Genomic DNA, 22,672 nt, shown 5'->3' with positions numbered 1-22,672 from the left:
TTGCTCTAATATTACCCGCTTCAATAGGAACGAGAACGGCGAAGACAACATATGATGCTCATGAAAGCCATGGAAGCACGTAAAAAAGCAGAAGTGAGTATTAACTCTGAAAGTTTGAAGTTCTCATAGTTTTGTTCTGCAATCATCTGTAGAAGAGCAATGTCCTTTTACATTATGTATAATTTGATTTGTGTACATTGCAGCAGTAGGACAAGAATCATTAGGCACAAATTGGAATACAGGAAATTCTGTACAAACTTAAAAAACTTTTTTACTTGGAGAGACATGGTTGAACATTGGCACAGATGGCCCAGTTTTGAGAGTTCTGGATGTTTTTGAGAAGAAACAGAAGTAAAATACAAAAAAACCACAATTGCTCATTTGCTTTTTGTTTTACATTTATGTATTTCTGTATCCTGCGCCTTTTTTTTTAAGTCTGTATCCTTAAACTTTTGAAAATAAAGTGCAGATAATGAGGATATTGAAATAAGATAGCCATCATTATAGCAAGTAGTTGTTAAGGAAATTGTCAAAACTTCTTTCTAGGATGTATTTGCAAATTTCAATAAATGCAACTGACCAAACCCAAGAAAAACTAATAATACTTCATTACAAGGAAATAGAGGAAGATGATACCCCAAGCACCCATTCCACTGTTGGAAGTCTGGATACCAGGCTAAATGGTCATTTAGTCTGATCCAGTGCTCCAATTATATTCTTACTCTAACAGATATAGAGCAGTGTTTATTTCAACCAGTAGAAGTAATATTTAAATAGATTTATGAAACGTAGTACAGCCTAAAGTTTTCAGTTTTAATCATAACTATAAATTTCTGTGTGGACACATAAATATCTATATATACATCTCTGGTTTTCTTCTGTTGTAGAGCATTTCAAATTGGCAGAAAACAAGTTGTAAGCAATGCCAGCTGACCTTGGGACATTGACATAGGCTAAGATAAAAGGCAATAAACCATTTTGTCCATTGGGATTTTTCAATACAAGATGTCTCTTATGAACTCAGGGTAGATAAAGAGGGCCTGCGTTGGCAGTACAGAGGATGCTTACACAGCTGTAGAGTAGCAAGCAAGTGGGCAGATGGGTAGTTCTGAATGTCAGTGCATTTTTTTCTGCCAGTGTAAATTTACTGGTCCAAATATGTTCTTTGTGTGTAACATGAAATTCGATCTTGCTTTCCACTAAAGACTGTAGTAGTAGAAGTCATGATCTCTGTGCACTCACAGTGGTCATCCACAGTTGTCAATAGTGGTCTGATAATACTCCATGTAGAATCAAAAGGAAGAATAAAAAGTCATGGGGCCTGCCAGAACTCTACAGAGAAGTCAGTGGTTAATACTGACCTACAAATGCAGCTGAGCCCTGAGTTAATGTTGCCCATGCTCTCATTGTTGCAAAATATGGTGGTAGTAAATGGAAGAGACTAGAGTGACCTCTTAAACTAACAGAATAGTAGGGAGTGGTTCTGAGTAATGGGAGGCGTCTTAGCTTGGTTCTTTAGCCCTTCTGTGTCCACAGGGGAAAAGCACATGCAGCATCGTCAGTTTTTTATTGTATCAGGTTCTTGAGTGGAGGCACACGCACATACGTGTGTTTGTTTATACACACAGTTCTGTGCTCTGAACAGGTGGTGCTGATGTGTGGCAGATTCCATACATTTTACACTCGATATTGGTTGCACAGAGGTGTGTGGGCAGTTGTGTCATCAGGACAGTGGATTGGCAGCAGAAACCTGGCGCCGGGGATGGAAAAGGCCACGGGAGCTCTAGGTTCATAGTCTTGGCATGTTACAGAGTTGGTGCAGTATTGGTGTGACTCCACTGTGGAGGGTGTTGAAGAGACAGTAGATGCTTGACTTCTCACTTGATGATGTGTGTGTTCTTTATAAGACATAAAGGACAAAATGTTCAGTTTTAGGTTGCATGCAAAGTGTATGGTAATTCAAGGCCAGAAGCTACCTGTGTTTGAAAAGATTGGTTGTGTTTTATAAGGCATTCATACCTAGTTTATGTATTATGGGACTTTTTCAGCCATGTATTGTTCAGAGAGGTTTCTTGAGTGGTCTCTGCTGTAGCAGGTGCAGATTAACAATACTGGGGTGTAAGCAGAGCCTTTAAAATCAGGTGCCTTGCATGGCAATTCTTTGCCATATTTTCACTCAGTCATCTTTCTTAAATGGTACTTGAAAGAGTTTTTCTTTGCAAACATACTTAAAACCTGTGTCTCTGTGGACAGGAGAGAAAAAAGTGAATCTTAGATTGCTTTACAAATTCAGTGATTTTGTTCTAGTTTTCCCCTCCCCTTTACTTTAATGCAGGTTCCTTAATTGATGTGGCGATTCTTAAGGTTACAGAACTAGTGTTCTTCAAATTCTTAGATTGTTCCTTTGTAAGTTTAATATGTGGGGTTTATTTTTTTCCCTTTTAATTCTCTTAAGGAAAAAGAGCGGCTAAAGCAAGAGAAACGTGATGAAAAAAGATTAAATAAGGAACGTAAACTGGAACAGCGAAGATTGGAATTAGAAATGGCAAAGGAGCTAAAGAAGCCTAATGAAGATATGTGCTTAGCAGACCAGAAGGTAATCACAACTACGTAGACTTACTTTCTTGCTTCTTGTTTTTGTATTTTATAATTCTGTCAATAACTTTCTTCTTGCACTCACACTCAAAGCATTCAAGTTTTAATTGAGGTAATTAGAGAGCTATTTGAAATACATACAAATACAAGATACTAGAACACTACACAGTAGCATATGTTTATGTAAAAGCTTTTTGTTTAAAAGAGGCCTGCTTCCTAAAAGCGTGATTGCTTTTTAAAAATTCTTTACTCAAGCTATTTTTACACCAGGAATGTGCATCATGTCTCAGTACACAGGCACTATATAGTTATCTAGAGAACTCTTACAAGTTGTTGCTCAAAAAGAATTACTCTCCCAGTCTTCCAACTTCTTAGTTTTTGTCCGTAAGAACTTGACGAAGGTTGGTTGGAGTCAAAGTCTGTTCCAGAGAAGTTCCTTCCCTTTTTCCCTTAAATAGTTTTACACTACCTTTTACAGTAATTTGGCTCAGAATAGATCTTTACAGTGTCTCCTGGCCAAAAAGGAAGTATTTCGTAATCTCTTGCCTTGTGTAATTTGTGAACACGGAAATGTGTTTCAGCATTGAATTGGGCAAGGGGTGCAGGGTACCCCTTGGAAGGAAGGTTGCCTGTACCTTCCAGCATTGTCATGCTGTAGGTCAGAAGGAAGTGTCAATCAATTTTCCTAGCTGTTATAAAAAAATTTCTTTTGAAATGTGCTACCAAATCTTTCACTTTTTTCTTTGCTTTCCAGCCTTTCCCAGAGCTGCCTCGCATCCCAGGCCTTGTTCTTGATGGAAGCACGTTTTCTGATTGTCTCATGGTAGTGCAGTTCCTGCGTAACTTCGGTAAAGTTCTTGGCTTTGATGTGGCCATAGATGTTCCCTCCCTGAGCGTTCTTCAAGAGGGTTTGCTCAACATAGGGGACAGCATGGGAGAAGTACAGGACTTGCTTGTGAAACTTGTCTCTGCAGCTGTGTGCGATCCTGGACTTGGTACAGGATACAAGGTAAAAAGAAAAAATCCATAGTAAACACCCTGTATATACAAATGCATTCTTCATAATGTGTCTCTGACACCTCTCTCCTATGGATTTCTTTTGACTTTCTTAATTCTTTTCTTCAGTGTCATGGTTCTAATGTTACTCCAAAACTTTGTGTCCCATCAGCCTTCCCATTTTCCGGACATGATAAATTTCAGTGCTTTTTCTCTTCACACAAACACACATCCCATTTTTATTTGGATCTTTTGTAGGGCACTGTCTCATCTGTGGCCATGTCTTTTAACTCCTTTCCAACCATTCCTTTGCATTCTTATCCTCATGTTATATTCTCAGGGAATCTTGCTGTTTCTTTCCCAAAGGTCTGCTGTCTAGGTCACTGCATCAAAACCCCAATTCAGTCATGACTCTCTTTCTTACTGGCCTTCTTTTTCAGCTTTCTTCCACTCTAGAGTTCTTCATAGTATCATTGTACACAGCAGTATTCATTAATTTTCAGTTGGACCATGCCTTTGTACATGTAATCCATTTAATTATTGCTAATATTATCTCTGTTTTTAAAAACTTAGAGGTGAAGGCATTCTAATTTGTTTCTGTATTTAAGATTTACATTTGAATAGTCTCAGAGAATAATCATGTTTGATATACTTATGTAAAAATGCAAACAAGCCCATACTGTCTTCTATGAACAGTAATATAGCTTACAAAGGAAAATGGTGCTTTTAAAACATGACTGTTGGAAATGTCTTTGTTCTTTTTAGGCTAAAACTATTCTTGGGGAACACTTACTGAATGTTGGTATCAATCGAGATAATGTGTCTGAGATTCTGCAGATTTTCATGGAGGCTCATTGTGGGCAAACAGAGCTGACAGAGAGCTTGAAGACAAAAGCTTTTCAGGCACATTCTCCAGCTCAGAAAGCATCAGTGCTTGCTTTTCTGGTCAATGAGTTAGCATGCAGCAAAAGTGTAGTAAGGTAAGATTTTTCCCAAACAGGTGTGTGAAAATAAAATCATAAAAAATGTTGTAGTTCAGAAATACTGTGTATTCACTGTATTCTGTTACAGGGGGACTACTTATGTTCTTCTTACAATGAAAGCTGAAATTGGTTGAGTTACTGCTTCTTATTCTTATGTACTGTTGATATGATGGAAGAATATAACTTTTCTGTGTTTGGTCTGTAATTTTGTTTTCAAAGCTTGAACCAAAATTTCTCTAGCAATTTTAGGAATAAAAGATGAAGTTGATTGCCAAGAAATTTACTAGGTATTCTAGGGAATAATTTAGAAGAGTTGTTCAAGGCTTCTGCAGTACACTATTTTCCCTTTTTTCCTTTTGTATTTGAAGATGTTTTGAAGATGTTTCTTTAAGTAGGGTCATAAGGTGAGGTGGCAAGTATCACTGTAGTAATTCAAGAAAGTGTATATGTTGCATTTGTGGTCAGTAGTGTATAGTATTTCATAATTTTAAATCCCCCTTATGTTCAACAACTTGTCAAAACCCACCAATGTGGAACAAAAAGTTAGGAAATGCCTTTTTCTGGGATGCCTGTTCTTCCACAGACTGTCTGTGCTGAAGTGTTTCATGACCTAATTGAGTGCTGCTTTGTTTCTTGGTGTATTCTGCTGGGTTTGGTACTCTGTGCTGCAAAAGTTAATCAGGGTCAAGTAAAGCAGGAATGGAAGAGATGCTTCAGGTTTTCCGAAGTTGGAAGATAGCAGAAGTGGGCAGTGCAAGTGCTGTGCATCAACTGTTCAAGAAACTTCATGTGTATCAGTCAAATTCATCATAGAAAGAAACTTCCTCTTGTTGCAGATGACTCTTAGGTCCTGTTTGTAGAAATGAACACTTAGAACTTGAGTTTCTATATTTTGATCATACAAACAACGGTAATCTGGTGAATTGCTGAGGCCAGGATGTCTTGGACACGGGCACGCAGATGGTGGCTGCACCAAAGCCCTCTTTTTGGTTCTTCAGTTTCTGCAGCGAAAAGTGAATGTTGGATTGTAGGTCCCAGAGATCCTAGGCAGAATACTTCAGATGTGCCAGTGGTAACTGTGTTTTCATCACCGGGCCACGTGCTTTGTGGCAAAGACATTTGGAGGCTTGACACTGAACTAGAGCTATGAAAAGAAATGTTGAGTGCCATGCTCCTTGTGGAAAGAAAACTGAGTGATATTGGGGATAAAGACTGACATAAGTACAGCAGTGTGCTACATTGGCATTCCTAGTATTGTGATTTCCTATACTTAAAATTATTTATTTTGAAATTTAAGGATTTCTCAAAAGATAGTTATTTGAGTGAAAAGTGTCTATATGTAATGTCTATCAGAAAAAAGATACGTAAGTTCATGGTTAATGGATTATTTTCATCTTTGACAGTGAAATTGATAAAAACATTGATTATATGTCAAACTTAAGGAGAGATAAATGGATGGTTGAAGGCAAACTTCGGAAGTAAGTTTCATTTCCTTAAATATTACAATATTTTGCTTTTTTGCCTTTGTTCACATACACTGCTCTATAGGGAATTGGTTCTAAGCATAAAATCAGCCGATGAAGTTACAGGTTTACCAAGATATTAGTAATCAAACTGCTTAATTAAGACAGATGTGGGTTTAGGATGTTGCAACACCAGTCTTTTACAGTCTATTAAAGATGCATGAGATTCAGAGGGTTAGTGTCACTCAGATTTGGAGCAAAGTCAAGTCTAATTTTGTACTCTTTGGAGGAAACAAAAAACTTTTAATTGGAATATTAAAGGAGCCATACAATTGTTATTGACATAATCAAAGTTTATTTGGACCTACCAAAATTTCCAGTGTTCATTCTGAAAGGCATTTTAAGACAATGTGATTTTCATACAACAATTGCCAATTGAATTTTGCTAATTTATGTTATCTTAGTGTTTCTCATCTGTCAATGTCACGTCGTTCCCTATAGCTAGGGATCATATGTAGAATGCAAGCTTTGAGATTTTTTTTATATTTCTTATATTTCTGTTTAAGGTAAAATTTGAACTTCTTAAAGGTTGTCAGTTTCATATTCACTGTTCTCCCATCCTACAAGACAAAATTCCATACAGCAACCATACTGGCTCCAACTATCAGGAAGCTGGACGGCATAAAGTTAATGAATCACAGGGGGTAAAAACGCATAGCCAGACTCTGCTTTATTTTTTTCTTTGTCATCTTTACCTCTTGCTAGGAATGGTAAATCCTTTCTTAGTCCTTGCTTTAGGTACTTCCATTTCTAATCTTATGTCTCCATTTTTTCCCTTTAATGTATCTCAGAAGGAAGAAGGAAAGAAGTAAAGAAGAAGGACAAGAGGGAGGTAGATGAAAAAATTAGACCAATAAAAAGACATTTTCTACTAACACTACAAATCCCAGTCTGCACAGAATTAATGTATTTTAACCTTTAGGTTAACCCAGTTACTTTTTCCCTGTCTTCATCTGTGTCCCCTCTATGGGATATGGTTTAAGAAGTGTTTATGAAGTTCTGATGTAGCCAATTTACCATTAGCAAAATGGGACCCTTCCCTGTTCTTGTCTTCTTAGGGCCTGCTTAGTCTTTCTCTCCCTCCATCAAACTGTAAGTACTTGTAGATGTAGGATCTTCCCTTTTCCTTATAATCTCTCATTTCTTCCCTGTCAAGTAGTGAGCATCATACTCTGAAGTCCCAAGCTCGTCCTCCTTGCTACAATAATTTTTCCATTTCTTGGAATTTTGCCTCGTGTGTGGATTTTGGGGCCCAGTGGTGCTCTCCCTATTTTTGAGTGCAAGTACTGCAGCAGAGCTTAGAAATGTTGCTCTTCTGCTTCTTTGAATTCAATGAGCTCGATTCACCTCTCTCAATCTTGGATTCAAAATTTTTGAGTTTTCCACTTTTTCTGATGAATTCCAAGGTTCTAGAAGACTCTTCTTCAATCAATTTTGAACAATATTTTCTTCTTTATGATGTCAATTGTGTTTTCCATAAACCCTTACAACTGTTCTGGGGCTTCTCTGAAATGAAATCTGTACACATCAGTCTTCTTTTTTGCTATTTTTTTCTGCTTCCAGACTTCATTCTTACATGTTGTCTTCCCCATCCATTCACATCTTGATCTAATTTTTAAGCATCCTAGTCCCAAGGAGTTTTGCATGGCAATAACTGGTTAGTTGAGTGCTCGCTGTGAGATCAAGAGCTGTAACCTCTTTTCACGTGCCTGCAGACCTTTATGTGCCCCTCAGCACGTGCCCCTCCTGCGGGAAGCGTGTAGGGGATGAGCAACGGAGGCTGAGGAATGGATTTATGTAGTCTCAGCCTGTTTGGCCAGTGTTTGCTGTCATTAATCTTCAAACCACTGTGTCCAGGTTGGCTACAAGTATATTCAAGGGGGATGAGAAAAAATTCTATCTGCATCACATGTGTTCGATGAAGGAGGTTTTCATTTTTGCGGTTATGTTCTCATTTTTTAAGGACATAAGCTGGGGAGGAGGGCAAAAATAAATGCAAAAGCCTGTTCTTGACAGATGTAAATAAGCAACAGTAAAATCCCAGGTTGGAAAACAGAATCACTGTATTTTGTTATAAGGGATGCTTTGCCTCTCACCCCTTTCCCCACTCTTCCCTCCTTTTCTCCTCCTTCCCTCAAGGATCTTAATAAGTGTAATGTAGATGGTTGGAAATTTGAGTTCTGAACTGCCTGGACTGTTTCTGCTTAGCTGATCTACAATGAGAGGTTGCATCTAATTCCTTCTCTATCATATTTTGCTGTGAATCTTGGTACTAATCCCTTTTTTTGTAAAGGTGCCTATCTCATATGATCAAGTCATCTTTCTTTGTGCTGTCTATGTGACAGCTGTGGTCAGACTCTCACCTGAGATGATTCTGTGGTTTTTTTTTTATACTAGATAATCAAAGTCTCAGCATCTCCTTTTCTATTACATGTCTTCTCTTTGGCATCTCTTTTGTAGCGAGATTAACATAAAACAGAATAAAAATGAAATACTGCCTCTTAAAGAATTAGATAATAATAATTTGGTTTAATAATTTGTTTATTATAATAATTTGTTTTTATAAAGGACTTGAGTTTTTCACTGCAACAGTGTTCTTTTCACATGCCAGTGTTTTGGTATGCTCTGTGTAAGTTAATTTCTGTTGAATGAAACCATTTCAACTCTAAATGATGATGGTATATGAAAACCAGCATCACTAAGAGGAGAAATTGCACCCTGAGTTTAGGTAGGAGATGCTAATGTTTTTTTACCAAACTGTAATTTTTTGAGACGCAAGGTGAAGTACGTGAAAAGTACAAGGTTCAGAATTTCTTTGCCTTGGTACTACCTACTACATACATGCAAAAATTATGGGGGAGGCATGAACACTAAGTCAGAAGGTGAATTTTCCTTCTGTGATCTAGTTAGCATTATAGTTGAGATTAGAGCAGGCTTAAGTCAATCATCTGGTTCTCTGATGGGCCACCCACTCTTTTTACAGGTCAGTAGACTTCATGATTCTCTCAGCAATTGCAGATGCAGGTTTGGTCCATACCTGAAAGTAGAAAGACAGAACAGTTTCCTAAGTGAGGGTTTTCTTCTCTCAGTGAGCCATATGTCTAGGCAACAACAGAAAATCATGCTGCTTCTTGAAATAACTGTATGTTTTTAAAGCTATGCTGGCATTGGTTTCTGCCTCTGCACTGCTTTGAGTAGGGACTGCTGCCTTCTTCTGCTTGTGGTGCTATCAAAGAAGAGCATCTTTGGTTCATTTGCATGCTTGATAATTTGCAGTATTGTGCAAGCTTCCTTTAGTGCTTGACAACATTACATCTTTATTTTTGTTTTCAGCAAAAGTAGCCTTTTTTGTTTCTTCTGATTTCTTTTAGGTATATGAAAGAGGTGTTGGCAGGTCATGGAACATTCGCTTGCCAGCTTTATTACTGAGTTGTCTTCAAGATTATCTTAGTGTATGTAAATTGTCTCTAAAATCATCCAGCACTGCAGCAGATAATCCAGTCATTAACTAGTGATTTTGGTAGTTAATTCCTGTTTATTGGCAGGAATTTCCAGTCTACGTGAAGAAGCTTGAAGTTATCCTCTTGAAAAGGAAATTAATTTTCTAAAAAACTTAATCAATAGCCTGAGTGGTATTGATGCACAGTGAGACTGAGGGTTTTTGCACAATACCTGAAAATGTTATTTGCTTCCAAATTCACTAAAAGGCTTGAGATTTTTTTAAAACATATTTTAAATCACTAAAACAGGCAAATATCCACTTGATATGGAAAAAATAAATGTATAAAACTTTATAAATTCTCCAGTGGAGTAACTAGTGCATAAAAACCCAACCCAAAACAACAGCAATAACAAAACCATACCAAGAAACCAAAGCCCAGCAGTTTTCAAGTCCCTTTGATGATTTCTTGGCTAACAGTCTTTTCTAAAAAAAGCGCTGTTCCCAGTTGAAGAGTGACACCTTCATTTCAGTTTGTGCTGTTGAGAACTGGCTCTGGTTATCAGTGTTTTAGAAGGCTGGTTCATTTGTCAGTATTCCCTGGAACGAGTACTTGGACAGCACTCATTGTACTTGTAGCTACTTGCTGTATGGAATATTGTTCTGTAGGATGGGAAGAGAGAGGAGTACGACAAGGAAAAATTACGTCCTGGTAATTGTGTTTGTCGTTACCGTTCTGCTTTTCCCATCCTACCTTCTTCAGTCATCTCTTTAAAAATCTTTTGTCTTTTCTACACGTTTATGAATCTCTTCTAAGTCAGTTGCGTTTTTGGTCTGCGTGATAAGTGACTGGTTCAGCCTGGCTATATACACCTCCTGTGGTTCAGCATGTTTGCCTGCAAGCTCCCTGATAGGTGGAACTGTAATTTTTGCTGTGTGGAATCTTGTCTTATAGGGGTTTTATAGAAGAAGGAGGTCTACTACAACCATAATAACTGGTATGTAAGTTTCCCTTTTCTTTCATAAAAGGAAAAATGACAGTTTGAGTAATCTTTAGTTTTGAGGTAACTAAAATTCCCCAGGAAAAAAAGTGTACTTTAGAATAAAAAGCTCAGCTAAAGGACTGAGGTCAAATAATATTTAAAGTTCATAAAAATCTAAAAATAAAAAAATTAAAAAAAAATATCAACCTGCTGTTGCCATGCAGTGTATAGAATTTCATACTTCCAAGTGAGTCTTTTTGCTTTTTTCTCCCTGACAGTATACACAAGTATTTTGTCATCAAGTTCTTAAATGCATTAAATAAAAGATAAAGAAGTTGAAATGGTTCTTTATTCTATATCGTCTTTCCTGACTTCTCGAAATCCCTCCTGTGTTTCATTTCTTCTGAACAGTTACACGGTAAAATTGACCTGGGAGAAACAAAGTCTATTCAGGATGGAACCACGAGTAGTAAGGGTTTTAAACAGTTTTTCTTGTTGACTAGTGACAATAAATATTGAGAAAATACAGTGTCATGATAGATCAGAAGCTCTAATTCAAATCTGAAATGTATGATTTTCTTTCAATCACATAGGAAGAGAGGTATGTTTATGCTGCAGCCATAATCCATCATTTCACGCTTTCTCATGTGTTCCAAGGCTTAGAATCATTCATGCCAAGAAGACTGGTAAAAGAGATGCTGCGGGGAGTGGGGACGGAGGCGAGGAGCCCCATTCCTTGGAGCCGCCCGCGCCCGGCCGCAAGCGCCGGCGGAAGGGAGGGGACAGCGACTACGACGACGATGACGACGATGACAGCGATGATCAGGCAGATGAAGATGATGAGGATGAAGAGGACAAAGATGATAAAAAAGGAAAAAAGGCAGAAGTTTGTGAGGATGAGGTGGGGAATTGTCAGTATAGTGAAACTTTATTTGCAAATAAGCTAAAACTTGTTTTCCTTCTGTTTTTCTGTAATATGGCACTGTTTCCCAAAAAGTGGGAGGAGGGAAGAATAACTTACCTCCAGTGTTTTTAAATTTTGATTAGTTTTTATTATTTTGTTAACTAAAAAATGAACAATGCAGTTGCCTGTAACATTCTCTGTTTTGAAGCTTGAGTGATCTTCTTGTGCATTTTTTTCACAACTTTCCCCACATAATCACTGCCTGACTTTATTAGATCACAAGATGATAAATTTTATTTGTCAGTGTCAGATATAATACAGGAAGTATCAACGAAAGATTTTTTACCTTGTTGAGCTGGATTTTAATGGAAATGCCCAGGCTTCCACTGGATGGAACCTTATACAAGGCACAAGCAATAGAAAATACTACGTTTTCAAGCACGTGATCCAGCACTGGGTATTTTCTATTTGCCAGAAAATGATCCATTCATGCAAGGTTCGAAGATTTTTAAGACTGCTTGAACAATGCATGTATCCAACATATGTGAACTCAGATGTTTGAGTACACCCTTAATTAGAAACCCAGCTAATTTCTAGTGTAGGAATAGCTCTCAGTGCTGCTATTGTGGATTTATTTCAAGTACTAGAATTTGTATCAATTTAAGAGACTACCTTAGAGGAACAGCCCAAAGTACTTAAAAATAATTCAGAATTTTTAAAAGATTAATATTTAGATTTCTAATCTCAAGTTGATCCCTCAATTCTTTTCCATCTTGTACAATCTCTTATGTTGGTGCACTGGGCATTTCATAGCCAAAATTCCAGTAACAGTACAGAAATTAATTTTCTGATCTACCAGAAATTCCATCGCATTTGTATTCTATGTAGTATTTCAGATGGCCTTACTCTGGTACACTTGTACGAAGCCAAGAAATACAAGACTGGTATCTTATGGTGGAGATAATTTTGATCATATTCTTTTGGAAAATTACTACTATCTCCAAAGGTTTTCTTCAACTAAATTAAAACTCTTGTCATGGAAAAGACTCTAAACAGGCAAGAAGAAGGCAACCACAGACTTAAATCATGAACTCATTCCTCTTAAAAAATCAGCAGGATTGAAGCTGTAACTTTTATAGCAGAGTTGTAATTTCAGTGTCTACAGTTTCACATAGACATTGAAATAAAATGCAAATGTAGACTGACCAAAGACTTACTGATAGGATTTTAAGGGATGCCATTATTTCATGCATGAGAAACACTTAAAATTATTTTGACTATCTAAAAAGCTTCATAGAAACCAAGATTAAATTCTGTAGTATTGTGTTCATGCACAAACTGATTTACTTCCAGTTTTCAGCAAACATGAGCTTTCTCCTTTGTCCATATCTGGGTGGTTTCAAAATATTCAAGGTGTGTCCTCTTTTCAGTTGTGTTGTTGCTAGTGAAATATATTGCACAAGCACACAATTTGAACTTATTTTTTCTCTTTAGTATTTTCCTCTCATTTTCTGTTACATCTTTTTTCTGTAAAAATGATAAGACATAGTAGTATGATTTTATCCTGTAATAAATATATGGTGTGACAGTATATTTGGTGATTATAGGATGACGGGGATCAGACAGCAAGTGTTGAAGAATTAGAGAAGCAGATTGAAAAACTGACAAAGGTGAGAGATCATTACTCTTTTTTTCTACTACAAATGTGATCACTGGGTGTTATGAGTTACTATATTAAATGTAAATTTCAATGCTCTGAGTTAATATAAATTGAAATAAGTGTCTACTCTTGTTTTGTGAAAGTATGAATAACACTCCAATTCGTGACACCTGAACTGTGAGTTTCGTCCGGTGGCACTAAGTAGAGGTCACTCAAAAGGCAGTTAATAGTAATAGTTGATAATATATTTGCACTTCAGAGAATAATGTAATTTTTATCCAGATCTACTTCACATATTCCTGTTTGTTGATCTTAGAAAGTGATGACAAATTTTGTATATCAGAAGCAGTGGCTTCACTTATACAATGAATTGTTGTTCTCATGCCCTTCTTTTTATGGTGATTTCTGCCATTGTGCTCCAAGCCAATACAGAACTGTCTGGGCTTCACATTTTGAAAGAAGCAGCAATAGAATTGGAAGAGCAGTATAAATGAGAAAGTTATAATGTTGTATTTAGGGGTACTCATGACCCATATTTTTATTGTTCCTATTTGTCATGTAAGACTTCATGTGTTGGTTTCCCTTATGTTCCAAATTGCAGTAAATTAGCAGTCCAGGATTCCACCTGAGTCCCATCAGTGTCAATTTAGCAGAGCAAGAACTGAATAAACTAACTGAAGTTCTTGTTGGCCCCCCTCAAAGAGCTGTGTTATGTTCAAAGACAGAGTTTATTTTTGTGTATTGTTATTGTCATTCTTTTATGAACAGTTGATATATCTCACTAGTCTCCCATCAACAGTTGCATTATCATCTTCAGGGCTCTGTTTACCACTTGCTGATGCTGTGTAATTATTAGGATTTCAGCTGTTCTTGTGCAATGATATCTTTCTTTAATCCACTGCTTTTTGAGAGTCAGGGATAAAAAGACAAGGTGCACCATTGCAGTGTGTTTTTAGAGGATAAAGCTAGGTTTAGCCAGGGAGTACTTTAATAGATTTTTTTAAAGGAAGTTTTGTAAGTGAAATAATGGAGGCAGTGATTGCGAGTAGAATATCACACAGATGCACACAGACACAGCACTGTCCCGAGTCTCTGAGAGGGCCTCCTTGTCTGACCCTTGAGCTTCTGTTCAGTCTGGCAGCCAGATGTTTTCTGTAATAATGACATTTTTTTTTAACCGCCCACCAATTTATAATGCTCTCCCTTTTTTAAATAGCAACAAAGCCAGTACAGAAAGAAGTTATTTGAAGCTTCCCACTGTTTGCGTTCAATGATGTTTGGTCAGGATCGTTACAGGCGCCGGTACTGGATCCTGCCCCAGTGTGGTGGTATTTTTGTAGAAGGCATGGAAAGTGGTGAAGGTAAGAGCCATAAAGGAATGGTGGCACACACAGGCATACAAGGCCAGGACGTTCTGCCCATCTCTGGAGGTGCTGGCTTTGTGCAGCAAGGTCTTCACCCTCAGCCAGATGGCCTCCGGCTGCTGTCAGTAGAACTCACCCCTTATGTGATTCTCTGGTGTCTCTTTCTGGTTGTGAAAGATCAGGTAATACAAAACAAGGATTGGTATTTCGGAAGCTTTCAGTTGTTATACTTCTACATGTCGCGCTTTTACCTACCTGCAAAGTTTCTTGATTCTGAACTATTTCACCTTTCCCTATGGCAATGATCTCTGTGTATGAAAATCAGGAGGACCATAGAATGCAGAAAAAATTTTCATCCTCAGATTTTCTGCAAAGGCACAGACTGTTCTGTGCACGAAAATAGGATAGATGGCTGCAAAAATATGACAATTACTTTCATGCAGTGAAGTATCTTGTTTTCTAATAAACGACATGATTTAGTGTCTATATTTTACCAATCGATGTTTCTTTAGCCAGCAATTGCTGGAATCACTTTGCTAAAACTAAAATGTAATTTTGGACTTGTAACAGTTATATATTAACTGTGGTTGAATTTTTCACACACTTTTAATTGGATAGATGCAGAAATTTTGTATTAACCTGACTTTTTTGTTGGTATTGGAATTTTTAAACATAAACTGTCATTTTGGCCACAGAGAAATCCTTTCTAATTTTCATATAGGTGAACCAAAACCTCATTTCTCTCACATTTTTTCCTTCAAAAAAATAACAAGAAAAATATCTGATGCATATCAGAATTGCATGATCTCATGCGAATTACATATTCTAGAGAACTGTTTAATTAACTGTAACAGTACAGCATAGTAGGAAATTTGAGCCTGGTTTGTGGTCCAAAAATGAGCCGTAGAACTTCTCCTAAATGTAATCTTGATGATCAAATTCTCTTTCTAAAATGGTTAGCATAAAAAGTACTTTCCTGTCTGTCTCTTGCTCCGCATTAAGTTATGCTCCGTGTTAGGAACGGTTTTGCACAAGTAGCTGCATACAGAATGTGCTGCTTGCATTTCTTTGGTTTGCCGTATTTCATTGTATTTTAACCAGATGAATTCCCAAACACTTTGGAAATGATACACAAAGAAAATAGTTTACATGTACTTACCTGTCTTAAAATATTAAAAAAACGCACACAAACCAACCCACACAAAGTTTTAGCCAAGAGCTGTAGGGCAAACCTCTGTTTTTTAATGTTGTCTTAATGAAAGTTTAATCTCCCTGAAAAGGAAAACAGAGGTATTCTTATATTTTCACCTGCCTCCCTTTCCCCTCAGCTCTTAGTTTGCCCTCTTTATGTAAATTCTACACTTTATCTATTTCTAATTCTGTAACCCTAACCCTAAATCTTGGCAATAGGAGACGTAAAGTCTTGAATGGTCTGTCCATTTAAACAAAACTTCTCTATCCCTTTTGTGTAGTCATTTAGTCATTTTCATGTTTATGCTGATACCTAAATTGTTTATATCTTGATACAGACAATAACTATGAACACATTTTGGAGTTTTATGCTGATACCTAAATTGTTTATATCTTGATACAGACAATAACTGTGAAGACATTTTGGAGTTTTAATAAGAGGGAATGTAACTTCTTCGTAGAAATTACCATTTTTCAGGAGCAAGTAAATATTTGTAGATGCACTTGCCGTGAACTGTAAGCTGTGTGTTTATTTGTGACTATGGTATCTGATAAAATAAGGAGTTGGATTTTCTGCCTCCTTCCCCTTATGCAATCAGTTCACTATTTAAAAGCATTTTATACTTTTAAAGACCTTTTGTCTGAGTTAGCAGTCAATAAAAGGGTAGAAGAGAAATAGTTAAGAAAGACTAGTAGTGCAGAGAAAAAAAGTCTTTTCCTTTCATAAAAGCTAGATTTTCAGATTTTTTGCACCTCCTATGTTTGAATAAACTTGTTTTATTTTTAATCAGCTTCTGCTTGCTGTATTTTAAATTGATTAGATGTTAGTTGTCTGCTTAGTTGTGTGGAGTTCCAGTCATGCTGCATGGCTCTTGAAAGAGAATTAAACTTCATAGACTGTTGATATTGTTGCACAGTTAAAGTTGTTAATGATTTGTATTGAAAGAAGTAAAATGTTTAATGTTATTTTGGTATTTGGGGAATATTTTTGTAACAGGAATTTTGGTTCTCTGTTTCATAGTTGACCGTGTGTTTATTGAAACAATCAGTTGCAAAAATAAATTTAGGAGTGAAAACACTGCACTCTCTTGATATCACCAGAGAAGCTTCTCGATGAGGCATGCAGAGGTCTGCAAAAAGAAAGTTGGCAAAAATTTGTCCCGTTCACAGACTTTGCACTGGCAAACTGCTTCTGATGTAGTACTGGATGAATTCAGTAGTGTGTTAGCCACGTTGAGGGGATGTTTCCTAGAGGTGTTTAGTCGTGTTTAAGTCTGTATGGCTAGAAACTTGCTCCTTTGGCAAAGTGTGCTGTAAAGCGAGAAGGGATTTCATTAACAGCAACAACAGCAAAGACATGGGAATCTAACATGTGTTGAGCCAAAAACGAAGTTATTTTTAATTCAAACTAGGATTATAAGAAGTTCGTAAAATGATTGATCTGTTACAGGTAATCTGTGTTTCTTGCACCTTTTTAGGTCTAGAAGAAATTGCAAAAGAAAAAGAGAAGTTAAAAAAAGAAGAGAGTATGCATATCAAAGAAGAAGAATTTGAATCAGAAGAAAAATTGCATTGCTTAGCTACAACTCACTGTGAGCAAAAGGAAAATCTGAAAGAAAAGGACAGCACTAACCTGTTTTTACAAAAGCCAGGGTCATTTTCAAAATTAAGCAAACTGTTAGAGGTAGCAAAAATGCCACCTGAGTCTGATACTATGTCCCCAAAACCCAATGGCAGTGCAGCAAATGGCTGCACATTATCTTACCCGAGTAACTCAAAAAACTCTCTCTGCAGTCTTCAACCCCCTGCATCACAAAGCTCCGTTGAGAAGCCTGAATCTAATAATCTTTTCAGTCCTAATGCCAGTGGGACAGGAAAATTTTACAGTTCTCCACTAATTCCAAATGATCAGTTGTTAAAGACTCTTACTGAGAAAAGCAGGCAGTGGTTCAGCCTGTTACCGCGGGTGCCCTGTGATGACACTTCAGTCACCCATGTGGACACACCAGCCACTACAGCTCCACTCACTCCTCAGTCGCATCCACCATCAAACTCACCCTCACCTGTTCCATCTCCTCTTCTGGGCTCAACCTCTGCACAGAGTCCAATGGGATTAAGTCCTTTTGCATTGTCACCGCTGCAGGTAAATAAATTAATTTTTGAATAGCTTGAATTTGCAGAGTTTATTTGGGCAGGACGTCTGTTTATACAAATTATTTCACAGACCTGCAATCATTATATCTGCATTTTAAAATTTTTTTTCTATTTCTAAATGTTAGTACCTAAATACAGAAATTTTATAATACTAGATTATGATGTATCAAGTAAGCCAATGTATGATATTTTGTACGTGCATTTCAGTAATTAATTTGGCTTTTAGAGTGGTACTGGTATTAAATGAAAAGCAAGTAAATACAAACTAGTTTTTAGAAGTGTAACACACCAAAGCCTACCTTTAGAGGCTATTGTTTTTTAGCATTAACAGGGCCCTAATAAGTATTACATGTCAGTGTTACATGAGTTTTTCTGAAACTAACTGAAGTATTGAGTAAAGGCTTTCTTTGTGTTTTGAGTATTGTTTGACAAATAGCATCCTAATAATAATTTAGGTTTCTTGGTTATAGTAATGGTAGTTGTGCTTTCCAGCAGATGAAGACAGGACTACCTATAATGGGACTTCAGTTTTGTGGATGGCCTACAGGAGTTCTTACTTCAAATGTTCCATTTCCATCTCCTTTACCTGCTCTTGGATCAGGGCTGGGATTATCAGAAGTGAATGGTAACTCATTCTTGGCATCTAGTGTTCCTGCAAGTAAAAGTGAATCACCAGCACTACAAGCTGAAAAAATAGCTTCTGCCCCTTCTACAGCAGCTGAGGTAGCCAAACCTGTAGATTATCCTAACCCAAAGCCTATACCAGAAGGTGAGTGTAATGCAACAGTAAGGTGATAATTTCTGCAGTGTCTCTGTCATGTTACAATTGTTTTAATAATTTGCCTATTGATTTTCTAATCAGATCATGTGTGATCACATATAAAAAGCACCTGCAAAGTGTTCATATGCTTGTCTTGATTTAGAAATGCAGTATGGATGGTGGAGGATTACTGATCCAGAGGACCTAAAATCTTTGCTTAAAGTGCTGCATCTCAGGGGAATAAGAGAAAAGGCCTTACAAAAGCAGATACAGAAACACATGGATTATATCACTCTGGCCTGCATCAAAAACAAGGATGGTATGTAGTTTATATTTGTTACACATGATGTTGGGGCACCAGACAACAGATATAGAACTCTCCTGGGGTATGTTTAGCAGGAGAGTTAAAGTAGTGGTTGGAGAAAAAAGTTACAGGTCTCCTCATCTGTAGCTGCATTTTCACCAGCCCTGTTCTGGAAACTTACTGTATTAGAGAAATGCCATGTAATGTAAATAGTTCTCATGATATAAGTAACCTTCTTAAGCGTGGGTAACCTTCTGAAGCTCTTTCCATCTCTGTAACACTTGGCCTTTCCTTCCCTTTCCTGCCCTTAAATTGCAAGTTTCAAAGCATACAGAATTTGTTGTTCATATTGGGTATTTTAAGAATAGTACACTTTCACAACAGTTTTTCAGCATTTGACTGGAGTGACGGGTAAATCAGCTTGAGTTTACCAGTGCAATTGTAATGTTAATTAAAATAATAAAAATGTGATTCTCAAATACAGTTGCAATTATTGATATCAATGAAAATGAAGATAACCAGGTAACTCGGGATGTTGTGGAAAACTGGTCAGTAGAAGAGCAAGCTATGGAGATGGATCTTGCTGTTCTTCAGCAGGTGGAAGATCTAGAGAGGAGAGTTGCATCAGCTAGTTTACAAGTTAAGGTAAAACCAACTTTCAGTAAAATGTCTCTTTAAAATAAGCGGTATGAATTTAAAGCAGATAGCAGTCTTTGTGTATTGGTAAGTGCCTTCTTATTCCATCCAAATTGCCTACAAATGAAATAGATGCACTGTGCAGTATCATGGAGATTTGTGTTTGAAACATTTTATTGCAGTTCAGTCTTCAGCTGGAGATGCTCAGATTGGCAGTTCCTGGAGAATGTTCTCCTACAGTGCAGTTCCATGTACATTTTGTTAACCTTCTCTGAATGCAAAGACCGTATTTCACAGAGACTGCTTAACTCTTGGGGAGGTTGCCACAGTTCTGCCTGGGTTGTGTGATTTTTGCTGTTAATGCTTTCAGAAATGTCTACAAGTACATCAGAATAATTTGCTTGGGTATTGTAGAGCCATGGAGAACATGTAATGATTATGAGTGTGATACAGTTAAGAATTCTCTGGATTTTGAAATTTTCCAAGGTGGGTGTAAGGTTATCAAATTGCATATGTTTGGCTATAGTACAGGTGCAGTGTTTGGGATCTAGTTTTTGGCATGAGATGGATGTTAATTTCCTGTGTCCTGATACAGCCTCCTGAGCCTGATGAGCAGGTAGACCTGTTCTGATGTTTCAGCCAAGAGAACGGGATACTTCACAAGGGGGTAAAAATGCAGACTGTTGCAGAAAGGTCCCTTCAGAAAGTCCAGTAATGCTTGTGTTTCTTGATTAATTATTTTAGTTCTCTGGATATTTTGGAAAATGTCTCTACAGATGGATCACAAGTAACCAAGATCTACTGGAAACAGCGCTTCAATTACTTAGTTTGATTCCATAAAACAGTTCCTCTGATTACACACTGAGTTAACAGCAACCAATAAATGCCCAAACCTTTCTATTGACATAGGGTTGGCTGTGTCCTGAACCTGCATCAGAGAGAGACGACTTGGTATATCGTGAACATAAGTCAATTACTAGATTGCACAAGAAGCACGATGGGGATTGTGCTGGAGGCGGAGAAGGCAGTGCCAGCTCTCTAGAGCGGAGGAGTGACAACCCTCTAGATATAGCTGTAACCAGGCTCGCTGACTTGGAGCGGAACATAGAGCGAAGGTATCTGAAGAGCCCCTTAAGTACCACCATTCAGATCAAACTGGATAATGTGGGCACAGTTACTGTCCCTGCTCCTGCACCATCTATTAGTGGTGATGGTGACGGGTAGGTTATTGAGATTAACTTGAAAAATTATTGTGCTTCTTTGCTAATTGGAGCCTATTTTCTTATTGCCTGTTATCTATGTACTTTCTTGTATGTCTGTGATCCATATGGATCATCTTATTCTGCATGGTGCTTTGTAAAGAATTTTTTGTTATGTTTGTTAATATTCTTGCAAAGTTATCTTACATTTAACTGGTTGTGACTAAGCTTTGAGGCACGTAGCCACAGTCTGTGCACTACATCAAATTTAGTTGCTTAAACCTTATACTTATTGGCTGTGTATGTTTCGTCATTGCTTGGCTTTCGGTGTGATAATGATTGTCTCACATTTAAACATGAACAAACACAGGTGTGACCTACTTAATTTGCTTGTATTTTAATGCAGAACTGAAGAGGATATTGCTCCAGGGCTAAGGGTGTGGAGAAGGGCACTGTCAGAAGCACGCAGTGCTGCTCAGGTAGCTCTGTGCATTCAGCAGTTACAGAAATCAATAGCATGGGAAAAATCCATTATGAAAGTTGTAAGTATCTAAACTGTTTTTGCTGTATGTTGTGTTCCAACTCCAGACATTTTAAGTTAATGTATTTCGTATTACTTCACATAAAACCTCACAAAGTTAAACTGTACATTGTGCACAGATGAATAAGCCTAATGGAAAAGATTGTCCCTTGATTGCCAAATTCAGCATCCTGAACTTGCTAAGATAGAAAGCTCTTGTAAATGGTTACGTTATTTAAGATGGTAATTATTCTTTGATGATGACATAGAGGTAAAAGTCATCTTGCTCCATCTGATGAAATATACTGGTTCTAATGGAGTGTTTCTAACCTCACCCGTGACACAAGTTTTATGGAGGTTCAACATCATGTATCCTTCATTAGGGATTTCATTTTTCAGAAAGTTGAGATGCTCCAAATATGCAGCTTCTTTGCATGCAGAGTTCTTAAAACTGAACATACAAATTAGTGTGTGAAGAGACAAGCTGAAATATCTGTTTCCATGTACATTCAGCAGGTCAGTCTGTGTCAACTACATATATAAAAAAAGCACATGAAGAGAATATGTCAAAATTTCAAGGACCTCTGAACCTCAAGTTCCTGAGCACAAAACTTGTTACTACAGCAGTAGTGACTATGATGTGATCAAGTATGATCAGTGTTGTGTAGATGGTGGCAAAAGTGGTTCTTCCATTTGTGGTCCTTTGCCTAATTTTTTAATTTCTGTCACTCCTATATAAATTCTAATTACATCTGGACAATTAAAGGATGATTTAAATAAAGGCTGTAATGTCAGACTGTACTTTTGAGTTTATATAGCTGTTAGCTTTAAGCAATAACTTTAGTGCAAAACGCTTATGAATTTGGTAGGACCACGTGAAAAGACATTGGAACGTTTCAACATGAAGTAATAATATTATATATATACTTCAATAATTATATCAGAAAAAAACGTATCCCTCTCAATTTGGTTTAAATATTCTTTGCATTTAATTACAACACAGTTGGTTAGAGCAGGGTGCTCATAACACCAAGGTCACTGATTCAGTCCCTGTATGGGCCATTCACTGAAGAGGTGGACTTGATGATCCTGATGCGTTCCTTCCAACTCAGAGTATTCTGTGATACCAATAAACATTCTGCTGTATGTTTAAACTGTATGTTTAAACATATGGTGTATGTTTAATATGTTTAATCATGTATTTGGTGAAAATATCTGAAGATTTTTTAAGTTCCTGAAAAATATGTCTAAAAAGAAGGTAATTAGCAAAATCACACAATGTATTTAAGAAAATTGGCAGTCCTTTAGATATTTTTAAGTTAGTGTGAATTTTAGGAAGTGCTGGGATCATTTGTTTTGCTTTACTGCATTTGTTCATGGTTGCCCTTGGATAAGATCCTACCAATTATTATGTGGGAATGCCCTTGTAAAATATAAATTGTCTTTATTAAATAACAATTT

The 22,672-nt window shown here is 37.1% G+C and overlaps 1 protein-coding gene across 1 annotated transcript in view; it reads left to right on the top strand.

Annotated features, from left to right (window-relative positions):
• Window positions 1–22,672, top strand: part of BAZ2B (bromodomain adjacent to zinc finger domain 2B) — an 83,052-nt gene that overhangs the window by 55,454 nt on the left and 4,926 nt on the right. The window contains exons 19-32 of the mRNA XM_054277670.1: window positions 28–93; window positions 2,456–2,596; window positions 3,350–3,604; window positions 4,357–4,571; window positions 5,978–6,052; window positions 11,177–11,420; window positions 13,031–13,093; window positions 14,300–14,444; window positions 17,117–17,781; window positions 18,288–18,561; window positions 18,716–18,871; window positions 19,341–19,501; window positions 20,402–20,712; window positions 21,098–21,233. Coding sequence (XP_054133645.1) covers window positions 28–93; window positions 2,456–2,596; window positions 3,350–3,604; window positions 4,357–4,571; window positions 5,978–6,052; window positions 11,177–11,420; window positions 13,031–13,093; window positions 14,300–14,444; window positions 17,117–17,781; window positions 18,288–18,561; window positions 18,716–18,871; window positions 19,341–19,501; window positions 20,402–20,712; window positions 21,098–21,233 — 2,907 coding nt within the window. The remainder of the gene's footprint in view (window positions 1–27; window positions 94–2,455; window positions 2,597–3,349; window positions 3,605–4,356; window positions 4,572–5,977; window positions 6,053–11,176; window positions 11,421–13,030; window positions 13,094–14,299; window positions 14,445–17,116; window positions 17,782–18,287; window positions 18,562–18,715; window positions 18,872–19,340; window positions 19,502–20,401; window positions 20,713–21,097; window positions 21,234–22,672) is intronic.

Source organism: Melozone crissalis, unplaced genomic scaffold (genome assembly GCF_028551555.1).
Source record: "Melozone crissalis strain CALT ecotype California unplaced genomic scaffold, PUWL_Pcris_2 ptg000023l_1, whole genome shotgun sequence".
In the NCBI taxonomy this organism is placed as follows: Eukaryota; Metazoa; Chordata; class Aves; order Passeriformes; family Passerellidae; genus Melozone; species Melozone crissalis.
This window is presented reverse-complemented; position numbering and strand designations above follow the sequence as displayed.